The 18,656-nt window shown below is 36.4% G+C and overlaps 1 protein-coding gene across 6 annotated transcripts in view; it reads right to left on the bottom strand.

Annotated features, from left to right (window-relative positions):
- LOC134793531 (cystinosin homolog) overlaps nucleotides 1–18,656 on the bottom strand; it is a 48,935-nt gene that overhangs the window by 15,862 nt on the left and 14,417 nt on the right. For 3 of the 6 annotated variants that reach the window (XM_063765132.1, XM_063765131.1, XM_063765136.1), the window contains exons 1-7: nucleotides 6,411–6,475; nucleotides 4,680–4,790; nucleotides 4,338–4,437; nucleotides 3,731–3,931; nucleotides 3,085–3,325; nucleotides 1,298–1,417; nucleotides 345–515 (exon numbers count right to left, since the gene is read on the bottom strand). In XM_063765132.1, coding sequence (XP_063621202.1) covers nucleotides 345–515; nucleotides 1,298–1,417; nucleotides 3,085–3,325; nucleotides 3,731–3,931; nucleotides 4,338–4,437; nucleotides 4,680–4,790; nucleotides 6,411–6,444 — 978 coding nt within the window. In that variant the 5' untranslated portion in view covers nucleotides 6,445–6,475. Of the gene's footprint in view, nucleotides 1–344; nucleotides 516–1,297; nucleotides 1,418–3,084; nucleotides 3,326–3,730; nucleotides 3,932–4,337; nucleotides 4,438–4,679; nucleotides 4,791–6,410; nucleotides 6,476–18,656 lie in introns of those variants that run through there. The other 3 variants (XM_063765134.1, XM_063765133.1, XM_063765135.1) reach the window with 1 other exon arrangement.

Genomic DNA, 18,656 nt, shown 5'->3' with positions numbered 1-18,656 from the left:
GATTTTCGATTTTTTTCCGAAGAATATCGGCATTTACCGATTTTCTGTCACTATTACTACAGCAGACCAAATAATTATTAGATCCCGTGATCTGCCAGAGAGTCTCGCTGCCTCTCACAGTAGGCCAAAAATGATCTCGGACGTAAGTTACCTCGGGAACCATTTTTGATTAGCGTGATCTTGATGTAGCTACAGTAATATAGGAAATCGAGCCATGCCACGGTACTAATTACACCTAGGATTGCCATCACTGCTACACTAGCCCAAGCTTAGAATCCTGCGACCCGCCAACGACATCACTGCTTGATATCACAAAACTAATAACGTTTTTAGACGTAAGTTACCTGAGGAACATATTTGATGAGTGTGATGGCGAGCTTTATGTAGCTACAGTAGTATAGGAAGTCGAGCCACGCCACGGTGCCAACGCCGCCCAAGATGGCAGTCACTATCACTACGAGACCAAAGACGCCTAAGATCCCGCGACCCGCCAGCGAAACACGTTGCTCCTCGCGCTGCGAAACAATAACAAGCATAAATGAGTGATTATATATTATATAAAACCTATATTTTGACCGTTACTTCAATATTTAAATCACAATAGGTTTAGATGTAATCCACAGGGGACCGATATCAAGTATTTAAATTACGATATTGGTTATAATGCAACATACTTGGCTGTTATATTTAAGTAGAAAGCCCTTGTTGACGACTTGAGATACAAATTAAAAAAGAAATTTAAGAAGCCTCGCAGTAAAATAATGATATTTTGTCGATGAATATAAAATCTAAAGTCAAAAACAGCAAGGACGTTGCATTCAAATTGAAGGAGCCACTCTGAATCATGTTGGTGTCAAAACTGGCAAAGTAAAAACAACGAACGGTCATCGCTGTAGACCTGTCCGAACTAAATATAACAGCCGTATGTGTTTAAAATAGATTTCAAAGTTGAACGAAAACGAAAAAGACCTTTTTCCATGAACACAAAGTACACAATTATCTACTTTATTGGTATAGATGGTCAAGCAAATCTTGTCAGTAGAAAAAGGCGGCAAATTTAAAAAAATGTAGGCGCGAAGGGTTATCGTCCCATAGAAAATTTGAATTTCGCGCCTTTTTCTACTGACAAGATTTGCTTGACCATCTATATATTACCTAGTATGAATTTTCACATTGTTTCTTTTGTGCGATCGGTCGGCTCCCGTGTTGGGCGCGTGGCAAAGCAACAATGTCGTTTAAAAAGCGGCTGTATCGTAGTTGTTTTAAGGTTCAAATCTATATAAGTAGTTACAGTTACCTCATATAGGCAGCACTGAATTATCGTAATGAGGGTAGCGAATACAGCGTGGAGGGAGAAGAAGACGTCATTCAGCTGCACTGGATTCAAACTCTTCGGGTGTCGAGCGAAGTATTCCGCCTGAAATTTTATAAAACCAAATTAATTACAGTCTACTTAGAATTTTGACCAAATCATTCAAACCAATCATTATCTATAGGTATGTATGACCGACATGTCGTGTATTCTCACAATACCTACGTAATATCCTTTTATAATTTATACTTTAACAAAAGTAAAATAAAAAAAATTACCACGTAGAACTGTGCATTACCTTTGATAATAATGAATAATACATAATGAATGATGATAGGAGAAAGTCGTGCAAAATAATCGATCACGCTTTTATCACAGGTGACTCAAAATATATATAACTATGATGCCAAGTGCAATCTTACGTAATATATCATTTCATTATAAACACAAATTGACAATTGTATTAAACAATACGAATTAACTGTCGCAAAAAGCTAGCTATCAAATTTCCATCGTCAATGTAAATAAAAAATATTATTAATAGCTTCAATTATTTATTAATACCAGCTATAAATTGTTATCCAAAAGTAATGAGCAAACAAAACTATAAGCTGTTTCTCTATAATGTAAAGTTTACCCATAAATGTTGCTGTGTTTTTCTTTATGTAAAGTTTACCCATAAATGTTGCTGTGTTTTTCTTTATGTAAAGTTTACCCATAAATGTTGCTGTGTTTTTCTAAGTCACTATAATATATGGTCACTGTAAATGTTCTACTGCGTTGTGAAAAATCGCTTGAGGGCAACTTGAAGAATAATTTCTATATAAAACGAAGGAACGATCCTTCGGCGTATTGCCTAGGCATCCTCGCTCCTCAGGCATGCCGAGGCGAATCCTCAGGCATGTCGAATATGCCGAAAAATCCCTTGCAGTGTCAGCCGATAGTTCCAAAAATTCACCTTACATTTCCTGGTCTAACAAGTAAACATTGACGCTAGGCACCTTCGTTACAATCGTTACTTACCCCAGAAGTGTACAGAAAGTTATAAGTAAATGATTGAATTATATTGACAGTTAATATTTTTGGTTGATGACGCTTAAAAAATACCTCCATAAAATATTTATTTTATGCACTGACAAAAACCTGACAGGGGCGTATAAATGAATATGAAACGATTCATTTAATTTAATACACGTTCATTCGATAAATTCGGTATATGTTTACAAGCGAACTAGTGAATCGAGGTCGTTGCCATCATTTATTATGAAAACAACCAAACTTAGTTTTTAAACACTACTTTAAGAATAGAGACTGGTGACGATTATACACCACAAAGGAACGAAAAGTTTATAAAATAAGAGGCACGCTTCACTCTTTGGGCGCTATCACACTGGCGATTTGCGAGCGAGTTGAAAGCGAGGCACAGCGAACTCGCTGCGCGCTCGCTTCACTTTCAACTCGCTCGCAAATCGCCAGTGTGATAGCGTTCTTTGATAGTTTCTAAAGTAAAGGTATCGTGCCCCAGGTATTATCAAAACACCAGGTATTCAAGTGAAAATCAAAACATGGATGAGACAATATTATGAATTTATGAACTTTCCAAAAAGGAGAGGGTTCAACGACTCAACGTACCCTCGAAAAGAATTAGCACCCGAGATAAAGATTTTAAATTTTTACTTTAAGATATCATTCCTTTTAGAACCCCGATAGAGTAACGGCTGAAAATTAATATCGCATGCATTGATGCAAGAAATAACTGCATAGCTACTTACTTGTATTTCGCTAGAGAAATATAGGCCGCAATTGAACAGCGAATACATGGTGAAGCCCATGAGATTGAGCGCAAGGAAATCGAAGTTGAGGCCCACGACGCTTTTTCTTTTAAAGTTGGTGTAGATTTGCGGGTAGAATGACACGGACCACGCCGCGAAGTACACCCAGCCCATGATGTACGAGATTATGTAGATGGCGTTAGAGTGCATCACGGTCACGAGGATGAATACTGTGTCCATGCTGGAAGGAAACGAAGGAATACATTTATTTGGCTTGTTTATAGGCTCTGATAAAGTCTAATCTGATCTGATGTTCACGGAATTGAGTTTTCCAAAGTAAATTTAGATTTATTGAGAACCATTTACATAAGATGTGCATTAGCTAAGCTCCCTCTGAAACAGCAGACAATCAGCGTCTAAATTCAGCGGTGTCTGCAGTGGCCCTTAATGTCTAAGCATATGCGTTGAACAAAAAGGATCCTGAACATTTATTCCGTTCTTTGGTTTTGAATGTCCCGGGCTTTTACAACGCTGATGTCGCTGATATCATAGATATATCTGTCTTGTTGGGGCTCTCACCACCTGTACCAATTAACACCAATGGTGAAAGCTAGTCTGATTTTTTAAGGTTACTTATGGTACTCACTTGACGATGCCACTCGGCGTGACGTTAAATGAAACGTCGGAATGTCCCGGACTCTTCCCATGCGCGCTGATATCATATGATATCTCGACTGTCGTATTGGGACTCTCCACGCCCGGTATCAAGACGTGAGACGGTGAGAACTGGACGATGTCTGGGTGCTGGGGTTGTATTGTGACATCTATGGTTTCGTTGTATTCGCCGCTGTAAATTGAAAAAGTTAGAGCTCAGTTCATGTGAAAATATTTTTTTAATACCAGCTTTTTCGCATATTTGTAGCAGACTGTTCTTTCATATAGTACATTGTGTATTAAGGGCGGGAAATAAGAAATTACGAACGAGTGTCAATTTTAAGCCCGACGCGAAGCGAGGGTCCTCGGAGCCCTACGTGTAAATACATCTTTTCCGAGCAAGTGTGATGAAAAAACTTTTGCTTAATTTCAGTTGAATTAAACAGCGAAATTAAATTGTAAAAAGATTGCTTAAATCTTCTATTTTCGGACGGATTACAGCGTTGAATGTACAACGAATGTGTCTAGTCGAAAATGGTCGATACCGTCGCGATATACAAGTACCTATATTTATTATGATACATATTTGCTTAACTTACATTTGAATCAATTTGAAGAGTCGCGTCTCGTCTACCAAAAGGTTGACTTCTGTGACGTCGACATACATTTTTTCTACTTGCGATTGTGCACATGGTAAACCTGAAACATAACAAATTATAAATAAGTAGTCTTATATAAAATCTTATCTCATGATTATGAAGCTACCACAAATTGTCAGCCAGTGAAAAATAAATAACAAACACTTAAAATGTGAAACCTGTGTCGAAACGTCGGTAAATAAAGGTAATAAAATAAATTCGCGATAGACCCGTCTATAAATGTGAGTGTGAGAGTGTGAGAGAGAAAACACTTAAATTTAACAAAATGTTGTAGGTACTTACCTAAGAACAATACTGCAACAGCAACTTTAACAAACATTACGCTATGACTAGAAGATCCACATCCAAACATACTACCGCGCGCCATTTTTACTGCTTTCAATTTGTTCCTTTCTGTAACAACACAAATAAAATATTATTTTATTACCACATCAAAATGACTAGCTTAGCTTGTATGCAGCTTGAAGCATGAATGGATTTCTTGAATCATTGTGTCCAATTAAATACGTGAATAATAACGGGAAAACTATGTAATATATTTATTATACAATAAGGCGATAAACTAGTGGGGTTTCCCAGGTTAAAACAAAAGGTTAAAAACGCCAGTCATAGACGGACAGTCACCGAAGTGATCCCAAGCATCCAGCTTTTGGTACCGAACATTAAAAACGTAACGAGTTGCCTCGTCAACGTAGTTATTGTACATCATTAACATTGAGTTTAGGTAGAATATAGAACAATATTGTAACTAGGGAATGCAATCTCGCACCAAGATTGGCGATTCGAGATCTCGCACGAAAAATCTGAATCGAGATAGGGTGTTTCGAGATCTTGACCGTCACACTTTCGAGATCGAGATTATTCTCGACGAGATCGAGATTTGACAAAGTACCTAATTAAAAATGTGTTATTTTGAGCAAAAATCTCTAAGAATTCAGTGTATACCTACTAATTTAGAGTACGTCATGTTTTATTTTGAAGATCAACAAATTTATCAAAATTCAATAAAAAATCTACTTTGATTAAAAAAAAAAAAACAAATAATATGTATGTTGCTCTAATTTGCATGAAAACGTGGTATTTTTAATTTTACAAAATTGTAAGCAGAGGCAGTAACATGCTCAGTTGATATTTTTGACAAGCAGTCAGCAACTTACAAAAAAATGTAGGGTGAGCGAGCAAAAATCATAAATAATTGTGACTGGGTACGTTAAGTTCGTCCGATTTTTCCGCACAGAGCGCGCCACAGTGCTTTTATCGTCAGCTAAATCCGGCCGCATACAATAGCACTGCCTGAACAACATTAACATAAGGTCAAAAAGATTACTCAAAACAAAGTAATTCACACGGATCAATCTTTCAATCTCGTTCGAGATCTCGAAAATATTAATCAAGATCTCGACCGAGATTGCTCAAATCGAGATTTTCTGTCAACGAGATTGAATCTCGAAAATTCATGCGAGATCTCGCGAGATCTTGACATTGCGAGTTCGAGATTGCATTCCCTAATTGTAACATTTGTAACGTATAAGGAAATATTTTCCCGGATTTTTAGTTACTTACCCATAACTACTAGATGGAAGGTGACAAATGCGGTATTTAAATATCACGCATATCATCCGTAAAGCCTTGGAAAAATCATTCAATACTCAATTGTTAACCTTATTCTCGCGTAACAAAGTCTAAATTCAAATTGACTTTCCACACTATAGTTATCGTAGACCCTGAATTAGCGTATTTTAAAATTGTGCTGTTTCTTTATTATGCAATACCGTATGGAGCGATAACGATAAAGGAAACAAACGTAGGTTCGGCAAAACGATATAATGTTACAAAGCGTAAGATTTACGAGGCATTTTATACTTCTACAACCGTGTAACCACTACGTACTTACAAGTCTATGTAATTATGTACCTTTATATGGGAGGGTGAATGTTTGTATTCAGAAATGAAAATACATTGTTCAACAAATATTTCATAATGTAAAATGTATAGACCAATATTAAATACTACCTGTAACACAATCACAATGCCGTATTAATGTCATCAACGTGACTACAGTTGTACTGTTTTACAAACACAAACATGATTTTTTTATCTGGAACTCTTGCACTAGCCGGTCGTGAGAAAATATGACAAATAACAAGAGTTATCAAGAAAAGACAGGCCTGAAAGAAAACTGTCTATCTATACTGTATAATCTTTTCGTTAAAAACTCTCCATTGAGATAGTGTCTTATACCAACAAGTGCAATGTTCCACGACCAACGACCTTTTGTGACTTCATTGTCAATGCCAGCGCGCGACCCGCAAAAACTGCATACAGTCATGCAGACATCTACATCTACATCTACACAGTAAATCTCATTTTATAGTGGCTAATGAATATACTAGTGTATACATGAGCATATACTGGTTTCATAAGGCATTGTGGTTATTTTTTTTCCTTAGCCTATTTGAGTGTCCCACTGCTGGGCAAAGGCACAGAATAACTAATAGTACTACCGTGCAAAGGTCTCTCCCCTGGTTCTCCATAACTCCTGATTTTGTGCTTCCTCCGGCCATATGTGGTTATAATATAATAAAATATACTATAACATAGTAAAAAATACACCTATCAAGATTACACCGTATAAAACCAAGTCCCCCGACGCGTCTGTCTGTTTGTGTGTATGTATGTTCGCGATAAACTCAAAAACTACTGAACGGATTTTCATATTACAGTTTTAACCTATCAATAGAGTGATTCTTGAGGAAGGTTTAGGTGTATAATTTGTTAAGGTTTTGTGTAACCCGTGCGAAGCCGGGGCGGGTCGCTAGTGTACCTATTTATAAAAACAAGATATTTATTTATCGTCCTCCTAATAAGGAATTCGATAGACAGTTGTTTGGTAGAAAGTCACTGTATTTTCTTTCAAGCCAGGTAATTTTTGCCATGTAGACAATGTTGAGAAAGAATACAGTAGGTATAGTGAAGTTTGGATGTTATAAATAAGTTCGTAAAACCAGCCTATCCTGCTCAATAAGATTTGCAAGCAAACATTTGTTATTTTGTACGTATAGGTAATATAAATTAGTTAATTCATCAATATTTATTTTCATTTATCTTGACTTCAGTAAATTAGTAATAGTTGATAGTGTACTCGTAATATATTAATATCATTAGCGAAATTCCAATAGTTATTTGATCATACGCTAGAGGCTTCAAAGTTACCTACAACTACATAACAGTAATAATAACGGAAGGAAATATAACAGCACAATGGTTCATAATAAACTATTGTGTTAAGTGCATTATTGGTTGCGGTTTTTTAAGTTATACCTACTTAGGTAATAAATTATTAAAATATAATGACTCAGAACTAAAACCACAAGAATTCAGGTCTTAACTAGTGCAACGGTATTCACTGCACTACAGAGCAAAAAACCTACACTTTATATTAAAGTTATTTAGGCTTGGTTTAATTCATTCCAGATTCCAGCTCCATTCATTTACGTCCTAAATCTGATACATATGACCCAATGCCATTGCCCACTAAGGTAAGTGACTATTATGTATGGCACCCAGTCACTTAACCTTAACCGATAAATAGTATGTTAAGTAGGTAAGTAGCTATTTTTAATTTACCAAGTCAACGTTTAAATATCTTATATTACCTTTATAAGCTATGGCGACTATAACTTGCTTGTCAACACTTTATATATTCCTGTTGAAAACTTTTATTGTTGACTCTACCTTGCAATGCATCGACTAACCATCAAGAAAATTAACACGACCAAACTCTTGGGATTTTTTAAATTATATGAGTAAATCAGCTACTCCTTAAGAAACTTAAAGAAAGGAAGGGGAAAAGGAGAAACCTATACTGTGATGAATGGATCCACCTCATTTACTTATATGAGAATTTGCTGATTTTTAAACGCCAAATAAGCCCTGTTTTTTCCGAGTAGGTACTATTTCGTAAAACTGGTTTCATGGTTGCCGTAAAACAATTAATTTAAAGTGTAGGCTACTGGTACCGTAAAAGTAGTCTTGGGTGTGTCCTGTTATATTCTCAAAATATATATAGTAAGATTAGTAAGGCTTTAAAACGCGCTACTTCATTATTATTCACCGTTAAGTGCTAGGACAGTATTTACACAGGTACTTGTATTAAGCAACTAGCCAACCTTGGAGGACAAATTACATTCATATTGATTCAGACACCTTAGTATAAACAGGTGTTTATACGGTACTTAAGATTATATTTTTTACGTCAAGCAATATGCTTTAGTAGACTAGCATTAATTGATAGTAGACACTATCAATTGAGTGACTTAACTTCAAACTTGGGTAAATCCATCTGTCAGATTATGCGATTTTGGTATTAAGAAAAGGTAATAGGGTTGACATTTGCTGAGAGGGTCGAATGGATTTACCCGAGTTGGAAGTTAAGCGACACAATTATGCTGTTAGAATAAAATGTGACATCACAAGCAAAAAAGAGAAAAGTGCACGCAGATATAACTTGTAAACAAAATTGAAGTTTGGAATCAGATTGCTTATAGGATGGATTGACGAAAACATGCAATGAGTGTAATAAGGAATTTGTAAGAATATTCTTAAAATATTCCTACAGTATCGAAATGTAAAGTCAATTAGTAGATACTCTACAAAGATTATTCAAATATAAATCTGTATTTTTTACATACTTCCCAGGAAACCGGCGTAAAACAATATACATATTCATGTTACCGTTAACTTTACTGACGACAATGCAACAAGGAGCTATTATGTATATTGAGTTTCTTGAGTGAATAACCAAGTATCAGTTACTGCTCATTATCGCCATAATCGTTAATGAACCAAACCAGTATAGTCACCTCATTTGTACGGTACACTTATGCCAGTTTGTGGAACAAGAGGACAAAAACTGGTCATCCTATACAACCGGCAGAGCGGAGATACGAGGTCGATATCATAATTATGCAACCAGCGTAGCTGATGGTACCTTATGGACCTTAACACAAAGGTATAAAAGCCGTATTAGTGCAGGCTCCAAATGGTATGTTAAATGCAGTACATGTTCTCACGGGGACAACGATCGCTTACAGGCTACATGTTACTGTTATGTATTTAGGGTTCTGCCAAAAACAAAACGTGCTTACACAGAAGCGTATAAAGGACCTACGTTGTTTTTCAAATTCCTTGCACGAGGTACAAGTTTTAAAATTAATGAAAGTACTGATATTGACAGTGGATCTGTCTATTGGATTCAAGGAAAAACAAACTTAAGGATATACTGACATATTATAGGTAGTTATATGTACAAAGCAAGGCTATTACCTTTTATCTTCCTAAGCTTAGATAGCGGTCGCATAATTATATGGCCATGACAAATAAGCCTGACGTAGTTTATCATTGTGGAGATAGTATGTAATAAAATAGCACCTAACCCAGTAATGATAAAAGACTAAACGCGGTAGTTGGTAAAGGGGAATTTCTGCTTCAATAAAGAACTGAAGAGCATCTTCATCTGTGCGTGTCGTTAATTATCCACTTGAATCCCTCCCAGGTATGTAACTGGATTCGAATATTTTAAAATTACATCGATAGTCATCTAAAGACCAATTGATGATTTCATACCACCGAAGACACGTTTAAATGTGCCACTTGAAAGCCTTGTTAGATTAGAATTATAGGTATTGTATAAAACCTTATAAGTAACCACTTATGATATAATGTCATATATGCTATTGCCTAAAAAGACTCCTTAAATAATTTTCTAGAAATCGACGTGTGTGTGCGTATAAGTAGGCGGTACTTACAACAGACAACATCAGACTAACTGATTACAGAAAACGAATTTTTAATTCATAAATTGATCCCATTTGGCCACTGAATATCATGTTTATGGAGGATGATATAAGCTAGGGAATGTATGGGACGTAGTTTGTACGGGGAGAACCAGGAATCCCAGTTAAGAGACTTATTTTGTAAATCAAAACTGGTACCGAGAGCACACCCTACATGAGCATAGGAAACGCACTCCTCATGATCAGCTAACGCGGGAGCGATGACGCACCTCCCGCGCATTCGTTGGGACAGCGTTATCAGCAATCGGCGCGTGCGGCTACTTACAACAGTAAACAGCCGTTCCGGTGTTCACCACTAAGCCCTCGTGCTAACAGCAAGCGCGTGACGCCGTATTTATGCCATTCAGTGATTAGATGCGACTATCTATTGACTTAACAACTTGTAATGTAACATTAATCATAATCACAGTCTATCGTGTGGAGAACTAACGGATTTAACCGCTGATAAAAGTCTTGCTATTAAGGACGCGAAAGGCTTGAATGATAGATGGCTTTACACACAGATAAAAATAATAATACGAAGATAAGAATTATAAATGTAAAAAGGCGCTGACAGTTTCATGTCAATGGTTCTGATTCTGATACATGACATGTAATCGTACCTACGATCGAATAATCTTAAAATATTATGGGACGAAAATTGCAATTGTCTCGGATATTTGCTCGCTTCGCTAACTTCGCTTACATTCGAGAAGCAATCTTGTTCCTACCTACTCTAGACTTAGTTGCATGAACTAGACATAAGACAGACAATCAATTTAAGAATGTAGAACGGAGGCCTAGACAATGAATGAATGATACATAATAATAGCAAGTTCATTCAACCGAATCGAGCTTGTCATGTTACAGGCAACCACTGACTGCCGTGCAATCCCTAAGTATGACCACATCTGAGTCATTGAAGTCAAACCAACGTCCTTAATACTTACGGAGGTAATAACTCAAGCAATTTGTATAAAGATGTGATGAATATGGCGTTTTAATAAAATATATTAAAAACTAAAATAACTAAACAACACGCAATAATTAACTACATTGTTTCACTGAATTTCCGTCAAGAAACAGCACTGAGTAAACAATAAGGTTAGAAACAGTCCAGTCGTTTATCATCATAGTACACCTACAACATATATAATAATATAAGTTATTATAAAAAAAACCTAACGCCAGATAGGTAATTCACGTGCTTTCACATGATGAATCACTACATGACTTACATGACACTCGGCTACACATAATCAATTTCAAACTAACGTCACTCAGTCTTGATAATGAATTAACGTAATCGTATACATGTCGTATATTCATGCATGAACAATTGAACATGTCAATTCTGATCAATTTGCAACTTTGCAAATTAACGTGATAATTTATATAGGAAAGTATCGAAAATTGCAGTCATTAACAGCGTAAATTACATTCCAAGATAGGAAAGTCATCATATTCTTCGCTCGATTTTTAATGTACAGTAGAGTAGATTAAAGGAAAGCGTATCATAAGGTTAGGTTTTTTAAAAAGCTGTTCGATTTGTCAATAAAAGGAAAATTGTGTCCTGCGTTCCTAAATAAACATACGTGGAATAGAAAACATAAACACGAGAAGCATGCGGTGACACGGTCATCTTGAATGAAAGCGGTCCGAACGCTTTCGCGACATCTAGTCCCTTGAGGTCAACGCCTTGTGCTTGCGTTTCTTTTAGTGCATATCGATGCATGTATGGCGCATACTTTTTGAAACGTATGGAAAAACAGTATCATTTGTTGCATCGTGAGGCGTCAACCGGAGATTGGAGACCTACAAGTAATTGAGAAAAAAAAGTGAGCTAATAAGTAAAATAACAAGCTAATTGTCTTGTAGCGAAGGACGACCATGAATTGGAAGATAACTATGCCAATTACATAAATGTTTATCACTGACATTACATTTAAATAAGGTTATTGATAAAAAACTGAATTAAGCAGTGAACTCGTGATTATCATGAAACATTTTGCACTATATCTAAATAGGTACTACAGTATCTGTCTGAATCATTTTCGCATATTTGCTAGTAACCTTTGGCAGACGAATCTAATTATTTATACTACGTTAGCTAACATTGGAAGCTGGAAGTCATAAATGTGTAATAAACTTATTTCAGTTAATTTAATGTTTGAGGGAATGCAAGGTATTGGACCACATTGCTTTTGAAACCAGAACACCTCAACATGGTAAAGACAGGTAAAATGTACGTGATCATTTATGGCGGCGAGTACAAAATCAACTGCTCAATTACATGTTTCTAATGCAGACAGAATATATAAGAAACAGATCTTGGCAGAATTATTAATGGACATCATTCTTAAAGTTTCCCATATCCCAAAATTATTCTTATTTGGTTATATCACACATATTTTGGTGTAGCATATCATTGTATCTATTTTCTTATGTAAATGAAGATGAATCCTATTGAACCAAATTTAAACCCACCTCTCAAACAATTTAAAAGTATCCAACAGGTTATCACCTCTTCCGTGACAAAGAAAAATATTTAGATTATATGATAATAGATGTAAATGTTCGATTATGTCGAGTGCGTAGTTTTTTTTTTACTTTTAAATCAGTGCATACATTGTAAACGTGACGGCAGTGTAACATTTACATCATAAGAGATTATGACTTTAATGAAACACATCCTCAAATAATTCGTCTCGCAGTTCACGTAACAAAGTTTTATTTAAATACATTTGCATACCCAATCCCTCTCCACGTCACTTGATAGGAGGCATGTGCGTACGATTGGAACGGACCTACCAATAACCAAAGCTGATAAAGATATGCCTTACTTGGACTAAGACTTTTTGCGATAATTACAACTACCTACCAAGTACGAAACATGACAAACCATGTTTAAATGTTTACACATACATAGGAACACATTGTCACATTGTGTACCTACTTATTAGCAGGGATCGTACATTTTCCAGCGTTTTTGGTGCACGAAGTGTTGTTAACGGAATTGGTATAAATAATTTCAACCCTAATGATTAATTAGGGTTTATTAAGTTGATATTAACCTTAATTAACCATTTCAGTTGAAATTATCTATACCAATTCCGTGAACACCACGCGAATCGATTTGGTGCAGCGGAGTGGTGTTAACGGAATTGGTATAAATGATTTCAACCCTAATGATTAATTAGCGTTAATGACGTTAATATTAACCTTAATTTACCATATCAGTTGAAATTATCTATACCAATTCCGTTAACACCACTCTGCTGCACCAAAAATGCTGGAAAATGTACGATCACTGCTTATTAGACTCAACGGCATTCCAAAGACTTTTTAAGTAAATTACCAGTCTGACAAAAACTTCCAATTTAATTATCATTTCAATAACAGGTTATCGAAATAAATGCTAATACGACTTTTTTTTCTAAAAATAATAGCGGCAGGCAAGGTCGATGAACAATAAGCTATCAACCACCATAAATGGCATAAACAGAGTGATGTCAGCATCAAACCGGTATGAGGAATATAAAACATGATACCTAACCACCATGTCCAGTCGATTTAGGTATTATTAGCACGCTCATTAACATAATTTATCAAAGGCTCTGCATAACAAATCGATGTTTCCAAATACCGAAGGAAAAGGACGTAGCAATTTACAAAACAGAAACAGTTCACGTCTAGCACCAGCCAATAGTGCTGCTCAAATCTGGGATGTTGAGTAAAGTAGGCCTTAAGGAAGTATGGCTAAGGCTCGACGATTTAGAGCAAGTAGAGTTCATCGTGGTCGGTATAATAGAGGCAAGGTAAACGATAATTTCCTCGATGCGAGACACGTGTTTGATATGGCGCACATTTGTCGATGTTACAGGTACATACGTGTGTGTTGTAACTAAAACTTGTATTACAATAAAAATACCATAATAAAGATACGAAGAATGAGAAATCTACCAGGTGTATTACACTAGACCAGCGGTCGGCAACCTTTTAGCAGCCAAGGGCCACATAGTAGTTAACGAAGTTGACGCGGGCCGCACTTTGGTAGTATTTGTGACTTTAGCAGACATTGTCGTTTGTCAATATTACATACAAAATAGCCAGGGAGGCTCGCGGGCCGCAAGCGAGAGGTTCGCGGGCCGCATGCGGCCCGCGGGCCGCTTGTTGCCAACCGCTGCACTAGACAATGCGTGGCGTTAACGATCCGCGGAACGATGAAACTCCGTTATAAATGGATATAAACACAAGTATGCAAAAGCCATTTAACGCTTACATGATAATATGTAAAACTACTCGTAACTTTCTACAATTTTCCTGTCTCCACTGATTTACTGAAAGCAAGAATCAACAGCAGTATAAATGTTGATTGACATAAAAGAAGGAATTTAAAGTTAGAAGACCGTTTTCCTTCAATATCAGTAAGTACTTAAGTAGGTACCTACATTAAATAATATATTTCTTTAAGTATTACTAAACGTCATAATTTTATTACTTTTATGTGATCCTTTACACTCTTTACAGTGCTATTGTTAATTAACAAATACATAATGCGTCACAGTAATATAATGTAGCTAAGTTACACCAAGTCATATAAAATACGTCTGGATTGTATAGGTAAGGACACTAATGACGTAGATTAGTACTTTACAAGTTTACAATTAATTTTCACACGCCCCGCAACCTAATCAGAGTAGAGTAAGTTCATTGCCAGAGTCATCTCAATTGATTTATCTGGTTGGAAACGCTGTTGACCGCAACTAACAACAATGTCAAGCCACAAATCAATGACCGAAAAATAAACTGTAACAATAACACCATTATGTTATGACTTGCACATCGTATAGTTAACAATAAATAACCGTTTTGAGAATTTGTATTTGATTGATTACTAAACATCAATTTTTAAGTGCGATTTTGCTATTACAATAGACTAGCGACTAGCTAATAAATACTAGCGGCGCAAATGAGTTCATAAACAGTAAATTAACTATTGTCACAAATATATTATGTTGCTGTCCTTTGAAAAGATTAAACAGTTTACAAAAGCCTATTGTCGCTGCTTGATCTAATTTTCTTATCTAGAGAAATAATTTGTTTTTCTTTTATCTTTTGATTCGCTTTTTGTTTTCTTATTTCAATTAGTCCAGTTTCTAGAACTATCTTTAGGATCGTTGTGTCAATCTTATAGAGTGGAAAGGTGTGGAAACTGTGAAGATGGTACCTACCTATGTTACTCGTATATATATACACTATACACGACTGCCCAAAAAAACAGTGTATTGTTTTATTTGTGGGGATCACTGTGCTGCCTCTCTTGGATTGCTAATTTATTGAAATAAATATATTTTGAATTTATTTGAATTTAACACTGTTTGCTATAAAATTTTGTAACTGTTGCCAATAATCCCCAAGCTTTGTAAATTGTAACTGTGCGAGTTTTACGACTCGACTTGTGCAACAAACCTTGTAAACAAAATAATATACTAACGCGATATTTCAGTTCGCATGTTTCGAAACCACAGATTCTATATTTCGGGATTATTTATGCGCCCATTTCAAACACTGTAAGCTTTTAAGTGCTAACTGTCAGAGAAACGCATAATTTCTAGATGCATCTATTAATACTATTGAAGTTGAGTGAGAGGACACGTGGTTAACGATTTGACGTTTGCATAGACTATACTCTGTATATTTAGGTATTTAAATAAAAGTAAACAAAATCTACCCTCAAATGGCTCCATAAGCCAGTTGAGGGTAACATTACATGATCAAATAATGTGAAAGTCAGGTCGTACAGTAACTGATCCAGTCGGTTGTGTATTTGGTTGGTTAACCAATGAATGTTATTATAACTAAGTACCCGAATATGTACAAATTGTTTGTTTACTTTTTTTTTAATACCTAAAGATACAGACTATAGTATAAGAGTATCATGACATGCATGACCTAGAAATAATTTTAAATCGATATCCTAACCTTGCAGCATTATAAGGTAGAAAATTAATGTCCGAACTTATCCACTCAATGAAAAAAATGTAAATCACGATGCTTAATTTGAGCGCGACCTAATCGGTATGTGGGACTTAAAAAAAGATAACGAATCAGGTTATAATTAGTTATAAATAGCAAAATAATGGATTTTTATTGATTGCATTGAATTTTTTACAACACACATTGTTTACAATTTACATATTATTATACAACACACACTGTTTATAATTTACATATACAGACAAGAAAATGGTTAAGTACGTTTGTATGAAAAAGCTGTGGTCCACTTTCCTCTTAATAAGTATAAAAACCTAAAGATAAGGAAATTTTAAGTAATGCCAATTTAAGAGGAAACATTTATCAGAATACCTACTCAGGTTAAGGTTTGAGGAAAAAGATCAATCAATGGGATTTGCCGCATAATATATTTAGATATAACTCTGTGTATGCACACAGCAGCACAGGTAGCACTAAAATTTGTTAAGGAAAATCATAAAATAATATCTTACCTACCTGTTTCAACATACCTAACGGTCTAATGCAAGGGATATGGAATATGGATAACCTAAACCACAAGATTCCATTGTGAAGAGAACAATGGTGTTCCGGACCTTTGGGAGGCGTGCGCGGAGTCGAAGCCAACACGTAGAGGCCCCTTTGACACTAATGAAATGTAAAGGGTACACCGAGCGGATGCTGCCCTTGCCCATGTCATTGGACGCACGCAGACGCAGCACCTGACGGGTGCCCCCTATTGGTATTATTTTTATGTAGGTACAGTCGACGTCAAATATATGTTTACATTTTTCGCCTTATTACAAAGGAGTAAGGTGCAAAAGTGTAAACATATCTTTGACGTCGACTGTACTTACCTAAATACCTACAAAATTTCAATACCACTGATTCATATTGATTCCTCGATATCGTTATATTAGAAGAATACCTTCGGTTATTAATATAATTATCACTACAATAGTCGAAACCGCATATAGCCACTAAACTGTGAATCAGGAACAATGCGTAATTTTTTAATTTGGTTGTGTTAATTGATTATAAATGGGTGTTCAATATTCATGCGCTAAATCATAAAGAAATTAAGTTTATTGCCATTGAATCGCGCGAAGTAATCATATTTTTGAGAAAAATGTGTTGTGTGAAGTTATCGGCAGAGTATAACTGTCCAAAATTCTAAATTACATACAATCTTCAGTAATCAGTAACCAGTAATCAAAAAGAAAAGTAAAATAACATTCCTATCATATGTGTTGACAATAACAAAACTAATCATAAATATATTATTCAGTTTTTATTTTTACAGCCATTTAATTATGCGTATCGAAACTACACTAATAACTGTGTGCTTGACAACCGATTTAAATGATTTGTTACATCATTAAAATACATAATACATATTTAATGTGACTAATAATAATAATAATAATAATAATAAGCCGAGAGAGCGTGTGGACCGATTCCAGCAGAACCGTCTTTTCCAGAGTGACCAAAGGAAGATGTACCGAAAGTGGGAGGAAACCAACCCTCGTGCGTCCGACTCGCAGCCACCGGATGCTACTGTCATGAATGACTTCTGGCGTAGCATCTGGTCAGTGCCTGTCGGACACACCGAGGGGAGTTGGATGAGTGTTGTCGAGCGTGAGTGCGAGTCCATCGAACCTATGGGGGCAGTCACCATCAGCCCCGATGACGTAAGTTGTGCCATTCGCACGGCCCAGAACTGGAAAAGTCCTGGGCCGGATGGATTGCACAACTTCTGGCTAAAATGGTTCCGATGCTCACACTCCTGCTTGGCAGCACAATTTCAACAAGCCCTCGAGCTTGGTTTTCCCCCACCTTCCTTAACAACTGGTGTCACCTTCCTGCTCTATAAGTCCGGTAGTACCACGGAAGCGAAGAACTACAGACCCATCACATGCTTGCCTACACTCTACAAGCTCCTTACATCCATTTTGAGAGCAAAAATCAACGCGCACATTGTCGCAAACAATATTTTGGCCTCTGCTCAAAATGGATGTAGGGTTGGGTCCCGTGGTACTAAAGAGCTCCTCCTCATAGACATGACCATCTGCCAACAAATCCGGCGGAACAGGGGGGCCCTCTCAGCAGCCTGGATTGACTACAAGAAGGCCTATGATTCGGTGCCTCACTCATGGCTGGAGAGGGTCTTAGAGCTGTATAAAGTTGATACAGCTTTAAGAGCCTTTCTAAGCGCGTGTATGAGGCAATGGACCACAGTCCTTCGTCAACCAGGAGGCGGGGATGAGAGCCCTGGCCCGCAGGATTTTATAAGGATTGAGCGAGGAATATTTCAGGGTGATAGTCTGAGTCCTCTGTGGTTCTGCCTAGCTCTGAATCCTCTCAGTACCTTGCTGAAGGATTTAGAACTAGGTTGCCGGCTTCGGAGAGG

Source organism: Cydia splendana, chromosome 9 (genome assembly GCF_910591565.1).
Source record: "Cydia splendana chromosome 9, ilCydSple1.2, whole genome shotgun sequence".
Lineage (NCBI taxonomy): Eukaryota > Metazoa > Arthropoda > Insecta > Lepidoptera > Tortricidae > Cydia > Cydia splendana.
This window is presented reverse-complemented; position numbering and strand designations above follow the sequence as displayed.